This window comes from Triturus cristatus, chromosome 3_2 (genome assembly GCF_964204655.1).
Source record: "Triturus cristatus chromosome 3_2, aTriCri1.1, whole genome shotgun sequence".
NCBI classification, from domain to species: Eukaryota; Metazoa; Chordata; class Amphibia; order Caudata; family Salamandridae; genus Triturus; species Triturus cristatus.
In genome coordinates this window covers 1,098,195,206-1,098,212,127 of record NC_140584.1, presented here as the reverse complement: position 1 = coordinate 1,098,212,127, position 16,922 = coordinate 1,098,195,206, and the positions used below count along the sequence as shown (strand labels likewise).

At 43.7% G+C, this 16,922-nt stretch overlaps 1 protein-coding gene across 2 annotated transcripts in view; it reads right to left on the bottom strand.

Annotated features, from left to right (window-relative positions):
- LOC146859200 (uncharacterized) overlaps positions 1–16,922 on the bottom strand; it is a 70,008-nt gene that overhangs the window by 36,424 nt on the left and 16,662 nt on the right. For both annotated transcript variants that reach the window (XR_014979748.1, XM_085646944.1), the window contains exon 2: positions 4,022–4,147. Coding sequence is in view for 1 of the 2 variants with exons in the window: in XM_085646944.1 (XP_085503070.1) it covers positions 4,022–4,147 (126 nt within the window). In the remaining variant the exon portion in view is untranslated. The remainder of the gene's footprint in view (positions 1–4,021; positions 4,148–16,922) is intronic.

Sequence of the window (16,922 nt, the reverse complement as noted above, 5' to 3'; positions counted from 1 at the left end):
TATGGAAGGTCAAGGCACGCATCAGCAGCCTGGCGGTGAGCAGAATTCTCGAATCTTCAGGCAGGGCAGCAGACATCTACCACACTACAGTCATATGGTAAGTCTTCCTGAGTTCAGCAAGTTGTCTCAGGTGCTTCTAGGTTTGGGTTGTTTGATCGATGTTCTGCTGCCATTGGTTGCAACTCGCTGTGCTTCAGTGTTGCTTGCAGCTCCATTTCTCTTCACTGTGGCCCCCACCTGGCAGATGGGGGTCGCGAACAACGGACGATAGAGCGACAGCCCCTTTGGGCCACATCATCTGCACAGGGCCACGGCCTCTTCTTGTCAAAGCAATGCACTAGGTGGACAGCCTTCAATCTTCACCGCGGGCCTCACCTGGAAAACGGGGTTGCGAACAGCAGGACCTAAGGTGCCAGCCTCTTCGGCTCACAACACTGCACAGGGTGATGACCCTCTTCATTCTCAGTGATGTACTAGGGTGCCAACCCTTACTCTTCACCATGGCTCACACCTGGCACACGAGGGTCATGTTCTACTGAATACAAAATAGTGGCCCAGTTAGTGTGGCAGTCCCAACGTGGACCAGAATCCCACACTCTGCTTCACAGATCCACCTGACTGGATCCCCACTGGACCTCACTCCCTCCAGGAACTCTCCTCCTCACAGGCTCTTTTGTTCTCAACAGGCAGGCAGATGCGGGTGCTCCAGGATCCAGGGTCAGTGGTTTTAATTATCCTGGGTGATTTCTCCTCACCCAGGAGGGTAGTCTAGCAGACCTTTAGAACCCAGTCCTGGTCACAACAAGCAAAGGTTTTGCTGCGCTTCTCCACAGTGATGTACAGTTAGTGTTTGTCAATTTTGGAAGACTTAAGCGCCCCTTTTGGCAAACAGTTCTGAGCCACAGATGTGACTTAGTGTCACAGTCTTTGAAGTTTTTGTTGTTGAGCTGACCGCTTTTAGTAACCACTCCTCTTTCCTGTTCTTTGTCCAAGAAGCAGTCTTTCATAACAGGAGTGACTCCACCCTTGATAGCCTCACAACACAAGCCCGAATGTATCAAGGGAGGTTTGTGGGGGTTCCCCCCACCAAGGAAATTTTGAAAAAAGAGTGGCCAAAATGGTGCATTTTTGAGGATATTTCAGAAAGCAAGAATGTTAATAAAGCAATTGGGAAAGTGTAGCAATTACATCAATAAAGAGATGTTGTATGATAAAATAATGTAGGTTGCTGCTTATCAATATACCCACAGATCTTTATTACAGACTTTGTGATAAATCACAATGCTGAGTACCTCACATATTTCTTTATTTATTGACATCTTTAGAAATTACGTATATTGAGGAAATACAAGCTAGTTTGATTTATTGGACTGAACATGAGACAGCAAGCAATAAACGTTAACAGGTATTAGGACACCCTACAAGGCACTGTACGTCTCATTGAGAGAAACCAACCATAAAGTGAAAATTAAACAGATTGAATTTAGGCATACTACGTTATACACCATTAATATCAGTGTCTCCAATATCTGTACAGCAGATAAGAAACAACTGAGCAGGTCACAAACGAGCAGCATTCAAGAAATGGCACAAACTGTTCAAGAAATGTTAGGATTAACAAATGATTCCCTTTTTGTAGACAAAATCTGCACGTCTGTCTTTAATAGCAGCGAAGTTCGCAATAACTTGAACGTTAGAGTCTGGGATTCTTTTAACTAGGTCTCTCTCTATAGAGAGCATTGCTAAAACATTCTGTCTTAATTCTGTTTAAAGTGGAAAACATCATTCCAACTCTGCTGTTGTCATAGGAGTGATAATGACTATTTTTAGTAAAGCCACTGTCTCTGTAAGTGACTTTTCCATATTAAGTTTCTGAATTAAAGCCAGCAAATAATAAATGGCACCAGTGGCCTGCCGGTATACACTCATTCCGTACAACTCAGTTTTCAGGTCCTCTTTTTTGAGCATAGGATAAGCTTCCACAGCCTCAGACAGACCTTTCTCAGGGAAGAATTGATCATATTTTGCAAAGTGTTCACTTTGCAATAATGCGGCACTCACCAAATGTTTTGTAAAAGAAAAACGTTCTTGTGCATGCACAATTATAATGTCACATATCTCCTTTGCAATTCGGACCAGACTGCTGATGTTTTTCCTGCGGTTTGAAAAAGTGGAATCCTTTAGCAGTCTGCTGTCTAAATTGTCATCCCCAACTCTCATTTGCTCATGCTGGTGAAAAACAGACTGGTAGCACCTTGCACAAAGATAGTATGTCTTTCTCGTTTTTGTAACTGGTTGTACAAATTGTCGACATGCGTCATTATGTCGTGAAAGAAAAAAAGTAAGAACTGAAACTCTCTCTCTTGTAGTGTACTAGCAAAACCAAGGGCTTCATTCTGACTTTTGAATTCAAAGTCCTTATTGGCTTCTATGGCGTCAAAACATTTCTCAAGATCATCCCCATGTTGATATATTAGGTTGATTGTACGTATGTTAAAGTTCCAACGATTTGAGGGTCCCCTTGGAAGCCTTTTGGCCACAATCTCCTTGAGTACTGCCGTTCTTTTGGGGGAACGCAAGAAGAATGCTGCTAAGCCTCCTACACCCAAAAAGAAAATGTGTGCCTCGGAGATCTTTGATACTGCCTGTTGCATAATAAGATTAAGTTGGTGGGCATAACAGTGCACATAATGATCATTAGGGGACACATCTCTAATTATTTTCTGTAATCCACCAAGGCTTCCACTCATTACGGACACACCATCATAGCTTTGTGCAAAATGTTTTGTTTTTGAGGCAGCTCTGGAAAAATCAAGTTCAGTTCACACGGTATAGCTGAAGTAATGGTTTCTGCACTAGAGTCTCTTTAATGTGTAAAACCATAGAACCTCTCCACAACTTTACTGTCATCAAGGTACCGAAAGACTAATACAGACTGTGTTTTTGTGGCCACATCAGTGGTGTCATCAGCCTGAATAGCCACAAAGTCTGTGTTTTGCACCTGTTGGGACAATATGGCTTCTCATAATTGTTGCCATATACTCAAGGAGTTCCTTTTGTATCATTTTAGAGGTGCCCTTAAAGACTGTAGCACATGCTAAATGTGCTTCCATTTCCTTGTCTGTGCTTGATATTAAATCCACAAGGCCTCTGGATATTCCAGGATTTGAGGAACTTTCAGATTCATCATGGCCTCCCAATGCCTGTTCAAAAGCACCACAGCAACGAATGCAATCAATTATTTTTGATAATACGTGTCTATTCCGATCAACTGCTTCATTGTGTTTTTGTATTGTTTCGCAGTATGTGTTGTTTATGTGGTGCTCAATTGGTGTGTCTCCCAACATTCCCAGTCCCTAGTTTTAGGTCGGGCCGATCAGGTCCTAATTGCATTATATTTAGTTTCTCTTCAAGTCTCAGTCCAAAGAATGTCCTTGCAAGTAGTAGTACTATATTCATGCTGATGCTGTCTTACCAATACTAAAGTAACCTGTCAATAACCAAAGTACAATGTATAAGGTTTGGTGGAATAATTTAAAATTTCAGTATAAATACATATCTTGTGCATTATCACAATAAATCTCCAACAGTTCCTCTTTGCACAACATGACTGCTAAAAATACAGCCTTGCTGCCTGCTGCCTCTGTGTGCCATACTGGTTGCTGAACGCACTGAAACAGACACTGCTCGAGGGCCTATAACAAAGCAAGGGATAGATGGTGCCTTTAACAACCGTTGTAGCCCACAGCACAGGGCTATAAGGCTATTAGAAAATTCCATCCACTGAGGGTACAATGTTCAAAATTAAGGGAGAAGAAGGCTTACGCCCGCCCTTATAATCCCTGAGCCAATTCATTGTCTTCGATGGAACTCTCAACATTCAAATCTATCTTTTAATATTGATTACACAGTTCCATGCCTCAGATTGATATCGATGTGCACCCACCCCACCCACCATGTAGAGTGACCACATACATAGGTCTAACTCCAAAGTAAAAAAATATAGCATCACTTTCCTTACCTTTAACACTGGTGTTTGCTGGGTTGTAGGGGTGAAAAAGCAGCAAGGGAGGTTGGGGCCTCTTGTTCTTTGCCCAAAAATTGCCCACAAATTAGAAAAATGCTTGTTGTCAGGCTTTACCAGGTGCTGAAAATAAAAATATAAACATTTAGTCAACCAAACAAAGACGTCCTCTCACAGATGAGCCAGTGCCCCTCAACCTTCAAATGGTTTACATTATGAGGTTTAAAATGATGATTTCAATGCACAGTTGTAAAACTAGCCCTGGACCACAGACCCTGGCCCTGCTTCACTGGCAGCACCCTGCTTCCTAATAATATTAACTATTATGAAAGGACTTTAGACCTCACAATGGGTATCAGAACCGCAGTGGTAATACTCACACAAAGAAACACACTTCGAGACAACTCTGGTTGTGACGTGCACGAAAAACTAATCGACTAAATTACAAAATCAATGTTGTAGAACATGCATTCAAGTACAGCGTGCGCACAGTTGTGAATTAGCCAAATACGCCTGTCCGAACATTTGCTGCTCTGTCTAAGCACACGTTGTAGGAGGCATTTAGTACACAGGGGACCATCCTATGCATAAGTGATGCTCAAATATCACATTAGAAAGCACACGATTCAATATATAGTTCTGTAAAAGTGATGCTGTCTGGACATTGCGTCATCTGCTCTAAAAGTGCACACTCCGATGGCGAAATTTAGAAGGTCTGTGTGCACTAGCGCCAGTCACAGTGCCCATGTATAAAGGATCACTGGACAATCAGCTTTGATTGTCTCTGAGCCGGGTAGCACTTAGGTGCCAGTGTCAGTGCACAGTTAACGACAGCGTGCAGGTATGGTGCTTGCACACTCAGCCTCAACTGCCATGCAGTAAGATTACATTCCACTGTGCAGTGCTGGACTTTCATGCACCAAGACTATAACAAAAAATTGCGCGTATTATGCCGCATAATTTGGTTTTCTTGCCACTTAATTTTGTGAATCCCGCTGCATAACTCGGTCTGGGCTGCTGGCTTTTGGTCAAACTGAAGACTTCAACTTTCTGGAGCAAGAGGCCTCTGCATGGCTCCTGAACAATATTATCTGTCCAAGAAATACTCTCTGATATTGTCCAACTTTATGCACGTACAGGAGAAGTGCCATGCCACTGTTTTGCCACGTCCTCACATTTACACTCCCACACCTGCAGGCACATGTGTGTCTAATTACCCAGTGACCCTTTGTCTGGTCTAACACTGTCAGATCTTCATAACTGTTTCACCAATAAAACTTTACCAAGTAGTGGAAACATTGCTTTCTGTGAATTGTAGTTTTATCATAAAACTACAGTTCACAGAATGCAAAGTGCTATTGGTGAAAAAGTGAGGACAGTTCGAAGGTATCTCTTTGAATGTGTGAGTAATGGAATAACGTGCCTTGATCCCACCTCTCGCAAGGCTGTCTTAATGCTACCCGCTCCCCACCTCCTGAATCCGCACTCTCTCGCCCCTAGGCCATAGCCGGCCACACTCCGCGCCCCCTCCCCGAGGACTGCGGAGGATGATTACAATCATAAACAAGCATTGGCATAGCCCATAGGTCTCGCTTTTGGGACCTTATAAGTGTTTAGTTATGCAGCACAATATCCTTGGTGCAACAACATAAACTGTTGCATGGCTAAACACTTATAAGGTCCCAAAGGTGAGATCTATTGGCTATGCCAATGCTTGTTGGGAATGCGAATGTACTGGCATGTGGAGATAGGCATCCCTGAGGTCGATGGAGCACAGAAAGTGCTCTAGATGCTGTAGAGGCAAAACTGTTTGTGAAGTCACCATCTTGAAGATTTGATGGGGAATTAAATTGTTGACCCCTTTCAGATCCAATACAGGACGAAAGTCCCCTGAAGCTTTCTGTACTAAAGCCAGCCCAGCCATCAGGTTATCCAACCTGACAGATGTTGAAAATTCCTACAAAAATGCTTCAATAGGATAGATACCTCTTCATTAAAAACCGAGGGAAGGATTGTTATTCAAAATCGTTCCACTAGTGGGACAAAGCCCTCTATCCTGCACCATGCAATGGAAGAGACTCTGGTTCTATACCCTGGTACTGCAGAAAAAAAATCTCTTCTGATGAGCGATGTAAGGGGGCCCAAAACCAAGATTCGCCACTCCCGCCACCCCTCCTGCCTCTGCCGAAGCAGGTTCCATTGCAAAATGATTCCCGAAGCGAGTGTGTTCCTGCAGTACTCCCATATATTATGGCAAAGCGATCTCGAGAGAAGACGCGACACCGCCATGCCAAGATGGGATAAATGTGCCTGAAAGGCATAACCAAGGAAATATCCTACCACGCATACCCCACATCACAGAGGGACCGAGAAGGCAATGCGAACCTAATGACTGCCACGCAAATCATCGAATGGGCACACACAGTTCCATCCACCCAGGGGATTGTGAAGACCATGCCTACAAATGTGCAAGGAAGTCGCTAGAACAGAACCCCGATGAAAAAAAAAAGAAATAAACTTAAATTATCTTCTTACTGGGCAAGGCTTCATGGGCCTGATTCACAGAACTAACTTAAGACAAAATCCTAAACTTACTACCATTTTGGTATTTACAGAAGGCACTTACTCATTTTGGTATTCACAGAAGGCACTTACTCATTTCGGTATTCACAGAAATTAGGAGTCCTAACTTTAGGACTCCTAAATGCCTTCTGTGAATACCGAAAGTCTTAAAGTTAGGATTTTTCTCAGTTTAGGAGTAGTAAAGTTAGGACTCCTAACTTTAGGACTCCTAAATGCCTTCTGTGAATACCGAAAGTCTTAAAGTTAGGATTTTTCTCAGTTTAGGAGTGGTAAAGGTACGACTCCTAACTTTAGGACTCCTAAATGCCTTCTTTGAATACCAAAAGTCTTAAAGTTCGTTTTTTTCTCAGTTTAGGAGTAGTAAAGTTAGGACTCCTAACTTCTGTGAATACCGAAATGAGTAAGTGCCTTCTGTGAATACCAAAATGGTAGTAAGTTTAGAATTTTGTCTTAAGTTAGTTCTGTGAATCGGGCCCCATATGTTCACAGAAGAAACACGTTTGAGGAGGAAAGGAGGAGGCAGCCGGGGGAGGGGAGAGAGGATGGGCCCTGTGTCTGTTTCTCTTGCAGGAGTGAGCTAACAGTTGGTTTCAAAACTGGCTCCAGCAAGGGAATCGGCAAACATGCACGCGTTGCCATTGAAAGAAATGCAATGCGTGCACGTTTTTGGGTGCAAAACCAAATCGATTTCAAGAGGTCTCCTCCTAAGCAGCGCATGCGTAGGCGAGACCTAAAAATGTACTGCTTGCCGCTGCCGCTGGCAATTATGGCAGCCCTGGTACCGGGGCCCTCAGAGACCCAGGCTGAGAGCCACTTAGCCAGAGGTGGGAAGCCTGCAAATGACGGGCAGTGGCTGGTATTAAATGATCCGACCTAAGACTGACTGTTTTCGAATTTCCTGAGGTGTGATGTAACACTATGCATTATTTATCTATTTCCTTAACTTTCCGCTTTGAAGTGCTGTTGGAATACATTCGGTTGGTTGGAATGCCCGCGCGCACGCCCCGTGCCTGCGAAGGTTATGAAGTACATTTGTTCTGGTCTGTACGTACCCTGGCACGCTGCCCGCGCGCTACCTCAGGCGACAGGGCATGTCTTTATGACTTAGAGCCCTTTGACAGGCTTCCGGTTCGCCTAAAAGTGGGGGTCTGAGACTTCATTGTGCTGCCTTCTGGACTGGAATGTGTGCTATGATATCCAAAAGTACATTTACGAGCACTATTATTTTAAAGAGATGAATGTAAGGCTCTTACTGTTCCGGTGCAGTTTTAATGTTCCATTATTGCAGTACATACGTATCTGACATTCTGAATACAGAAGCCCGCGTGCTGCCTATTGAGCCGAGACACTAATTTTCAGAGATCAATAATAATAATGCACTTTGTATATGTCCTCGCTCTCCATATATCAGTTTGAATTTTTTTCACATTACTAATGTATGGGTTGCGAACTCACAATCATATAACGTTTTTGGATCGAAATTTGCAAAGATCTGTAAAACAGGAAGTTATTTCAACTATAATCAAATAAGAGTGACATAGGCTGGCAAAAATGCAGTCATGTGAATATTTGGTATCCATACGTGTATTTGCCAACAAGCTACAGTATACATCCATGTGATCACGTCCATTCAGAGACAATGGAGTCATGGAAAAGAAAATGAAAATCCATGTATTGTTATGATAACATACCCAACACGCATTATATTTAATGGCATGCAGTTTTATAATGTAGCGCAAACTTTATCCAGCATAAAACCAGTTGCATTAATTTAATGCAACTGCTTTTATGCTGGATAAATTTCACGCTACATTATAAAACTGCATGTGCCATTAAATATAAGGCGTGCTGGGCCTGTTTTCATAAAGTATTACTTCATGTTTGGCACTCAGTACACACTGTCTGAATCCTAGTCTGCACTGCAGGTCGACGACGACTTGATCAGATGATCAGATCTTTGTGATCTAATCAAATCAATTTGAAATCAATCAAGGCCCGCGGCGGTCAGAGGGACAAATACACCCAAGCAGTAGCACGGGACACGAGGTGTGGTCTGATTCGAGGAGGCTCCGACATCACGCTGGCTCCCTCCCACCCTAAGGGAGAAGGAGGTACTGACAAGGAGCAGCAGGCTGGCTGAACAGCCCAGCAACCTAGAAATGCCCAATCACTGCATGGCTTCACAATAAGCCATGACAGTGATTGGTCATACTGCGTGTTAGTGCCTCCCACGCGCGGTGCCTCACAATGCTCACTGCGGAGAGGCCTGGCAAGTACCGCATGCGTCTCAGCCAATAAAGAAACCTGCTCTAGCAGCGCCAGAATTGGCTTGAGCAGTGATATTGGCCGCTCATTAGGAGGCCGGGGGCTGCTGCATGGAACAACCCTCGCTCTTCTAATGTGCAGCCTAGTGCGCATGTTTGTGACAGATTATCTATCTGCCAAACTCTACATCAGGCAGTTTCTAATGCTATACTATGAAATGACTGCCTTCTCTCTTAGTTTTATAAATAAATACAATCAAAATCCATAACATATTCAGGCCTACTGTACTGGCAAACTGTCATAAAATTGGAAATATGTAAAATGTAACAGTCAGTTAGTAAGACAATATTCAACCCCTCTTAAGAGGGCCTAATAAGGATTATTGGTGTACAAGCTGTCTAACCCCAGGAACTCTTGGAGGGGGTAGCCAGTACCAAAACCCATCTTACTATGATTCCATATAACAAAATAATCATTTACAAGCATTAATACACTGAGTCGTCTGGACTACTGCAATGTCCTCCTGGTCTCAGCTAATGAGTCCTCGCTATGTAGATTGCAGGTGGTTCAGAACACCTCGGCGCCCCTGGTCCTGAATGCCCCTCCCAAGAACCCTTCCCTCCCTCTCCTTCATCATGTCCATTGGCTCCCTGTGCATGTCATGCCCCGCGGTCCCGGCTCCGTGACGCTGCAGTATTTAAGGAACCCCGAGGCAAGTAAACGCGCTTAGCGTTCTTGTTTCGAGATTCTGTTCCGTCCCATCGCATAGCTGCCTGACTTCCGGTCGAGTATTTCCTGTTTCCGTCTTCATTCTCGCGAACGAAGGTGGCTGGCTGTATCGTTGCCGCTTTCTCCTTCATTCGCGGCGTTTCGTCCTGCCCTCAGCCATTCCACAGCTAGCAGGTCGGATATAGCCTCTTTCCCTTTCCTGCAGAGAGAGAGAGGTTACCCCAGCGTTCCTGGCTTTCTGTTCTCGTTTTTTGTTGTAGCGCCCTAGCTGTGCTACATCCCAAGCACTGGCTGTCATTATATGCCGGGGGGTCCCTGCTCCACGTTTTCCGGCACATATTGTTTCAGTTCTTCCCATCCTCTTTTTCCCCCGTTATTCCCTGCTTGTGGCACTCAAATCCAGTGGCGAACTTTGCTCATTCTACTGGCCAGGTGTTATTCAAAATACGTAAAGCCTGGTGGTGTTCTTTTGGGTGGCACACACTAGTGTGGGTGTTTCCATTCCATTTCCTATTACAAAAGTATCCAGTCGCTCCCTTGGGATATTTGCGTGGATCACTGTGCTGATTCTCCTTCCGACAGAATCACGGTAACAGCGCAATGCGCTGCTTTATTCTTCAATAAATGTTTACTATATATAAGAAGGGGAACTCAGGGGGGCTCTTGATTGTGTTAACAGGTTGTGATATATGTCGTAGTAGAACACCTACCCTCCACAGTGGTCGCAAGGCAAAGTAGAATCCGAGGAGTCGATAGTCCTTCAACAGAACTACTGGGGGTAAGCTGTAGGAAGCAATAGAGTGGACTCCAGTGGTGGTTCTTACTCCTGTCTAACGTTGTGCTCTCCTTTACGTAGGACATTACAGTAGATTCCTGGACGCCTTCACTCTACCAGATTAGAAGTCACCACACAGGGGTAGGTGAGGTCAAGTGTCGAGTTCTACTGGAGGGTTGTTCATATGTCCTAGTGTTTACACAGTCTTTATTTTACAGGGTGTGAGCGAGGTGTGAGTCCCATTTCTTCAGACCCAGACGCCAGTTAAGCCATTTGAAGTGCGAACCCGCCTTCCCTTGTTTTGTTTCCCTGTTTTCCCCTGGCGAGTCTTCCGAATCTCTAGAGTCTGATAGAGTCGGAAGACCGCTGGGGAAGGCTGAGGTATTCTCATCAGGTTCCTGACGCTCCTGCGGAAATTCTGGCAACCCTTACAGTGCATAAGCGGGTAAAGTTTAAAGTCTGCTGCACTGTCCACAAAGCCTTACACAACACTGGTCCTTCCTATCTTGCTGAGAAATGCAGGCCCTACGTGCCTTCCAGGACCCTCCGCTCAGGAACCAAAACTCTTCTTGTGATACCTCGAGTCAGGAAAGCTAGGTTGGGTGGGAAGGCTTTCTCCCACCATGGCCCTCTCTACTGGAATCAGCTCCCTATTCATCTGAGACAATGTTCTGATTATTTCCAATTCAGGAAGCTCCTTAAGACCACCCTATTCTGATCCCGTTCAGTAGCTTTTCCTGCAGCCCTGTCCATAGCGCAGAGATACAACTTCGGGGGTCGATTCAGGCGCTATATAAATAAATAGATAAATAAATAAACACAGGCTACAACCAAGGCATCCTTATGGGCCTATTAACTTTAACAGATGTTTATCACAATGGATAAGTCAGGCTAAGTCAGACTTGCTGCCCTTGTTGTAGCTGTTCACAATAAATAGGTCAGACTTGTGGCGTATCACATGACTTTCTCAAAGGTAAGGCCTACTGTTTTTATCACTGGCTTGTCACCTTAACCAATTCAGCCCTATTGCATTGAGCAGCCGCTTTCCTACAAGGCAAACTATCAGTGGGATTTACTACTGCAGATTTCAACACACCCCTGGTGGAGAAATCTGCAGTAGTAAATGCCTTTACCCTAGCCAGGAATCACTTTGTGATTCATGGCAGGCAAAAAGGTATTTTTCGGTCAGAATCTTTTTTTCATGATTGAATTTATGATTGTAAAGAGACCTAACTGTGTGGTTCTCTACATTTATGAGTGGGGCACAATGTTGATATATATCACTCAATCTCCACAAAGGGACACAATTGACAAATGTTAATTTCAATGCTTTAGGCGTGTGTGCCATTTGGACAAAAATTAAAAAGAAACATATTTTCATTATAACATTAAAAAAATAAGAGATAATTAAAATATAAAGGAGCAGTAGGAGGACTGTTGAAGAGGAGGGCTATTGAGGCTTTTGGAGGTTCATCTCCCCCAGATGCTGCCATGTTGCAAAGGTCCTTATTTTTTATTCATGTTGAAGCTGAGATCTGTTACAATTTTTTTCAGTTGGGAGCAGGTGGTTGTGACCGTTGTATACACTCCAAACAACATGTTGCGTTCTGCCGAACATCAGGCTCGTTTTTGACCTATTGAAGGTACATCACTAGTCTAGTAATTATTTTTGTTTCCTCATATTGTCCAACTCCTTTTCAGGTATTGGGCCATCAATCATGTTGTGCATCACAATTCTCCAAGGGTAGGTAAAACACAAACTCATCCTCTACCTACAGATGTTCTTCAGACGTAGCTTGTACAATTGCTTTTCTCATATTTCAGAACAGTTTGGACATCTCAGTATGAAGTCAGAAAAGTATTTTTTCTGGAAACCTACCCAACTGACTCTGGGGGTCAGATATCTTTTTCTCAGTAGTCTTCCACTTTTTGCCAAAGCAAATAACTTGGTCTCCTAAGGACTTGTCAACCTTGTCTAAGGCCTGCATTTTTGGGTATCAGTGATCGATTTGTTTTCCACACAATGGAGTATGCACCTTTCATGGACAAAGTTACTAGTGTTTGCTCAATGTTTGCAGAATTGATGGCTAAAAGTGATGCTTCCTGTTTCCAGGCCGATATGAATTTGGACTCTGAGTACATGTGGGAATGCTGCTTCAATACTTTGTTAACTATTAGGTTTGTTGTTCACTTCAGGCTTTTCAAAGCGTATTATAAGTCTGACGGTCAACATTTGCCCAGGATTGAACTACAGCCGACAACGCACTACTGCACAATAGCAGGAAAGCCTTCCAGAAGTTGGAGTAGAAGTTTAAAGTTTCTGTAATGGGCTGATTCCGAATGCAGATATATCCATTACCCGTTGTTGGATCCCTTTATGTAATTTGCCTACCAACTTTACCCTGGACTGTTTTATTGATTTATTGCGAGAATATTTTTTTATGTGAATGTGCAAATTGGAAGATGACATTGAGTGATGCTTTCAATTTCTCAATTGCCTTGCTGACATATTCCTTCAGCTTCTATTGCTAGAAAGAGTTGTGTCCAAGTAAGGGAAGGTGCTGACCTCCTCCAATTTCACACCCCTAAGTGTGAACATCCTTCACTACCACCAGGTTTTCCTGAAGACCTTTTGTAAGGAAGTACACAGGAGGCAGAGTGATCCTCATACAACAACGTCCTATCCACAAGGTACCCCAGAGATAACTTACTCCCCTTACACTTAGCAACAGAGTCTTTCAGGATAAACATTCCAGGGCCTGAAGGGTTCCATATGAACAAGTCAGCTGACATGTTGCAACATGTAAGGCAAATACTACACACCTTCCCTGGACACCTAAAGCAAGAACATATGAAATAATCAGTTCATATAGAAGCACAACAGTTTATGTGAGCTAAGAACATAAGGTATAATTAACATAATATAATTAGCATAAAATGAAATCATGTAGGGACACAGGAGTTTTACATATGCGGGAGCTTCTGCATAAGGGAGAGACATCCTTGGAGGGAACATCAAGAGCATCATGTTTAATGCAGTTACCAGAACACATGAGGGCAATCCTACCCAAATTCCATATGCGCCCATCATCAAGTTTCACAGTATTACGAAACAGCTTCATCACCTTAAAAGGCGGAGAGAATTTCACACCAGGAGACTTCTGAGGATAACGTACCTTCACCTTATCTCCCACACATACCTTCGTGCGAGAAACAGCAAGTCTAGTATCAAAGTTAGCTTTTCTCTTGGCTGACTTGAGTTCCTGATTAGCCTCCCATTGAGCATCCCTGAAATCTTCATTCACAACACCTTTCTCCCTCATCCAAGATTGGAACATTTGAGTGTTAGGAGTGTGGCCCCTAAACAATTCGAAAGGTATTTTCCCTATGGTCGAGTGGGGGGGTCAAGCGGTAAACCATCACTCTTTCCATTATACTAGAACTACAGTCTCTGCCCTGATCATTAGCCAGCTGAATTGACTCCTTTAGCATGCGGTTGAACCTCTCTACCATTCCATTACACTCGGGATGATAGAGAGAACAACGCTTGTGTCTGATCTTTTTGTCAAAAACTCTTCCATCTCTTTTGACTCAAGTTGAACGCCATTGTCAGTCAACATAGATTCTGGAAGGACCTCTCTGTAAAACATGTCTTCTAGGAACTTAGTAACGTCCCTAGTTTCTATACTCTGTGTCACTTTAACTTCAGGCCATCTTGAGTACATATCGACCAATACAAGGACGTAATACTGACCCGTTTGAATAGTGATCGTCCCCAAAAGATCTAAGGCTACATGTTGCCAACATCGTGTGGGTACTTCACGTATAACCATTGGATGTACTCTAGTCATGTAAGTCTTATCACAAGCAATACACTCTGTGCAGTCTCTTATGCCTGTGCCGCCCTGAAAACTGATAAAATATCCTGTCGAATCTCCAGGCAAAAGGCCCTGTAAAATTCCAGTGGAATGGCATGAGGGCCCGCGGCCTTGCCATTGGCTAGTGAGTTAATTGCCAGCTCAACCTCCTCCCACTCTATGGGGGCAGACAGATCTTCGTTCTGCTGAGTAGTGACCTGTAGGGTATCGATATCCTGAAAGAAATACCAGGCATTGAGTTCGGTTTCAGAGCCAGGATTCTCATCTGTATAGAGTATGGTGTAGAACTCCTGAAAAACGCCCATGACAGCCTCTGGTGTATCATTAACAAAACCCTGATGGTCTTGAATTCTAGTGATACGGTTAGCCAAGTTCTTCTGCTGAAGCCGTTTCGCTAGAACTCTGCCAGATTTACCCCCAAATTCATAGATCATTGAGCGATACTGCAGGTATTTGGCTGCCAGGTCCTGCCGAAAAAATTCCAGAAGTTTGGATATAATTATGGCAACAGATTGCTGATTTTGAGTTATATCGAGACCCTCCTTAATCGTACATGTTTATTCCCTTTCTGCCGCCCCAAGCTCCTTGATACGCCCCTTAATTTGCTCCTGTGCAGTTTTCCATCGAAAGGCAGCAAAGCTCTTGGTCTCCCCACGTACTGCAGCCTTAAGCCTATCCCAGACTACACTGTTGGAGGTGGTGCCCCTATTAATATTTAAAAACTCAGTTAGCCACCTCCTCATATGATCCTGATAAGCCGGCTCCAATAATAATTTCCTTTCAAATGTCCAGGTCCTAGGGACATTAGCCCTACAAGAAAAGGGACATTCTACAATCAAAGGATTATGGTCAGACAAAATTCTTGGGGGAGCAGAAATAGAAGCTGCTTCTGCTAGCTGGTCCGACATAAAAAAATAGTCGAGGCGAACAATTTCATTGTGGGGGGCGGAATAGAATGTGTAGCCGTCTTGATCTTTATTATGCTGGTACCAAAGATCAGTCAAGCAATGTTCTTGAATTAATGCTTGCAGAGCCCTAAAGACCCTGGGTTTCCTGCCCAGATATTTTTGACCACCAGCTAAATTGAAATCCCCAGACAGATTAATATTCATATCTCCACAAATGCAAATAGGATTTGGCCATGACGCTAACTCTAGATTCATATGGTTTAGCACTTCCGGATCGTCTAAATTTGTGCCATAGATAGTGCAGATGGTTAAAGATCTTTTATTAACCACTAATTCAGCTATTACCCATCTACCCGCACTATCCTGACAAGTTTTATTACAAAATCCCACCCCCCGTTTCAACAATATGGCCACCCCTCTAATCATAGAAGTCTGTCGGGAGCAGCCAATTAAATCATAGCCAGGGATTTTATCCCAAGGCGTATGTGTCTCTTGTAGACAGAGTACTTCTATTTGCATAGCATGAACGATTTTGGAGAACAAGGCCCTTTTCTTAGCATCATTAAGACCACAAAAGTTCCAAGAGCATAGACACAGTTTAGCCTGTCCCATTTAAATTTTTGAAAAGAAACCTAACCGCTGATGAGCTCCGTAGCGCGTTGTGTGTTGGGTGCGGGTCCAACGATGATGTCACCTTGGAGAATGGAGAAGCTCTGACGAACGCAGGCTGCAGGAGCCACGCGTAGGTAACGTTGCGCGTTTAAAAGATCCCACAAAGTCACAGTCTCAAGTTTGTAGTAATTTTGTAGAAGTTTATGAAGAAATGTGAGATAAAGCGAGGCGCCGTCCGTTGAGCAAGGAGGGTGCCGGTAGTGCGACGGAGAAGCAAAGCATGTGTTTTCAAAGCGTGGGGAAAGGCAGCGAAATGAAGAAAGGATGGAAAGCACACAAAAGTTTACACACTTATCTTGGGGAAAACAAAGCGCGCACAGTACCTTTTGGTCTCAGGTTGAAGCAGAGTTGTGTCAGGACGTTTTGTTGTTGACACAGGTCTTCTTAGTTGTAGAAGAAATGTCCTTTCGGGTCTTCTTACTTGTGGAAGAAATGGCCTTATTTCCCTGGGTCCGTAGTTCTTTTGCTCGTCGCCAGTGTAAGGAAGTACACAGGAGGCAGAGTGATGTTAGAGGTTATCTTCTTTATTGGAGATCCTCATATAACAACGTCCTATCCACAAGGCACTCCAGAGATAACTGACTCTCCTTACACTTAGCAACAGAGTCTTTCAGGATAAAGATTCCAGAGCACCTAAGGGTTCCATATGAACAAGTCAGCTGACATGTTGCATCATGTCAGGCAAATACCACACCTTTCTTGGTTATAATTATTTGGCTTTTGTCTTGCTATGCTTTTCCATGGCTTGTAATCCTTTGCAAGGTGTGTGCAGTCAGAATAGAGTCAGCAGCAAACTGTAACCTAGAAGCCCACTATGTATATCTTTGAGGGTCTCTTTGGAGATGTCATTTGAACCAAACGAGAAAGGTATTGGGCAAGAACGCAGTCCTGATGTACTATGCCTGAGGTTGAGAACTGCCTGCTCAGCATTCCTTTTTGACTCACTTACTCAGGAGGTGGTCCCAGAGTACAGCATCTTAAGGAGTGACTGTAGGACAGGTTCAAGTTTAAATTTTGCCAGTTCGCTCAATAATCTGTCCCTTAGTACTTGGTCAAAGGCTGGTTTAAAATCAAGAAAGCCACACAAA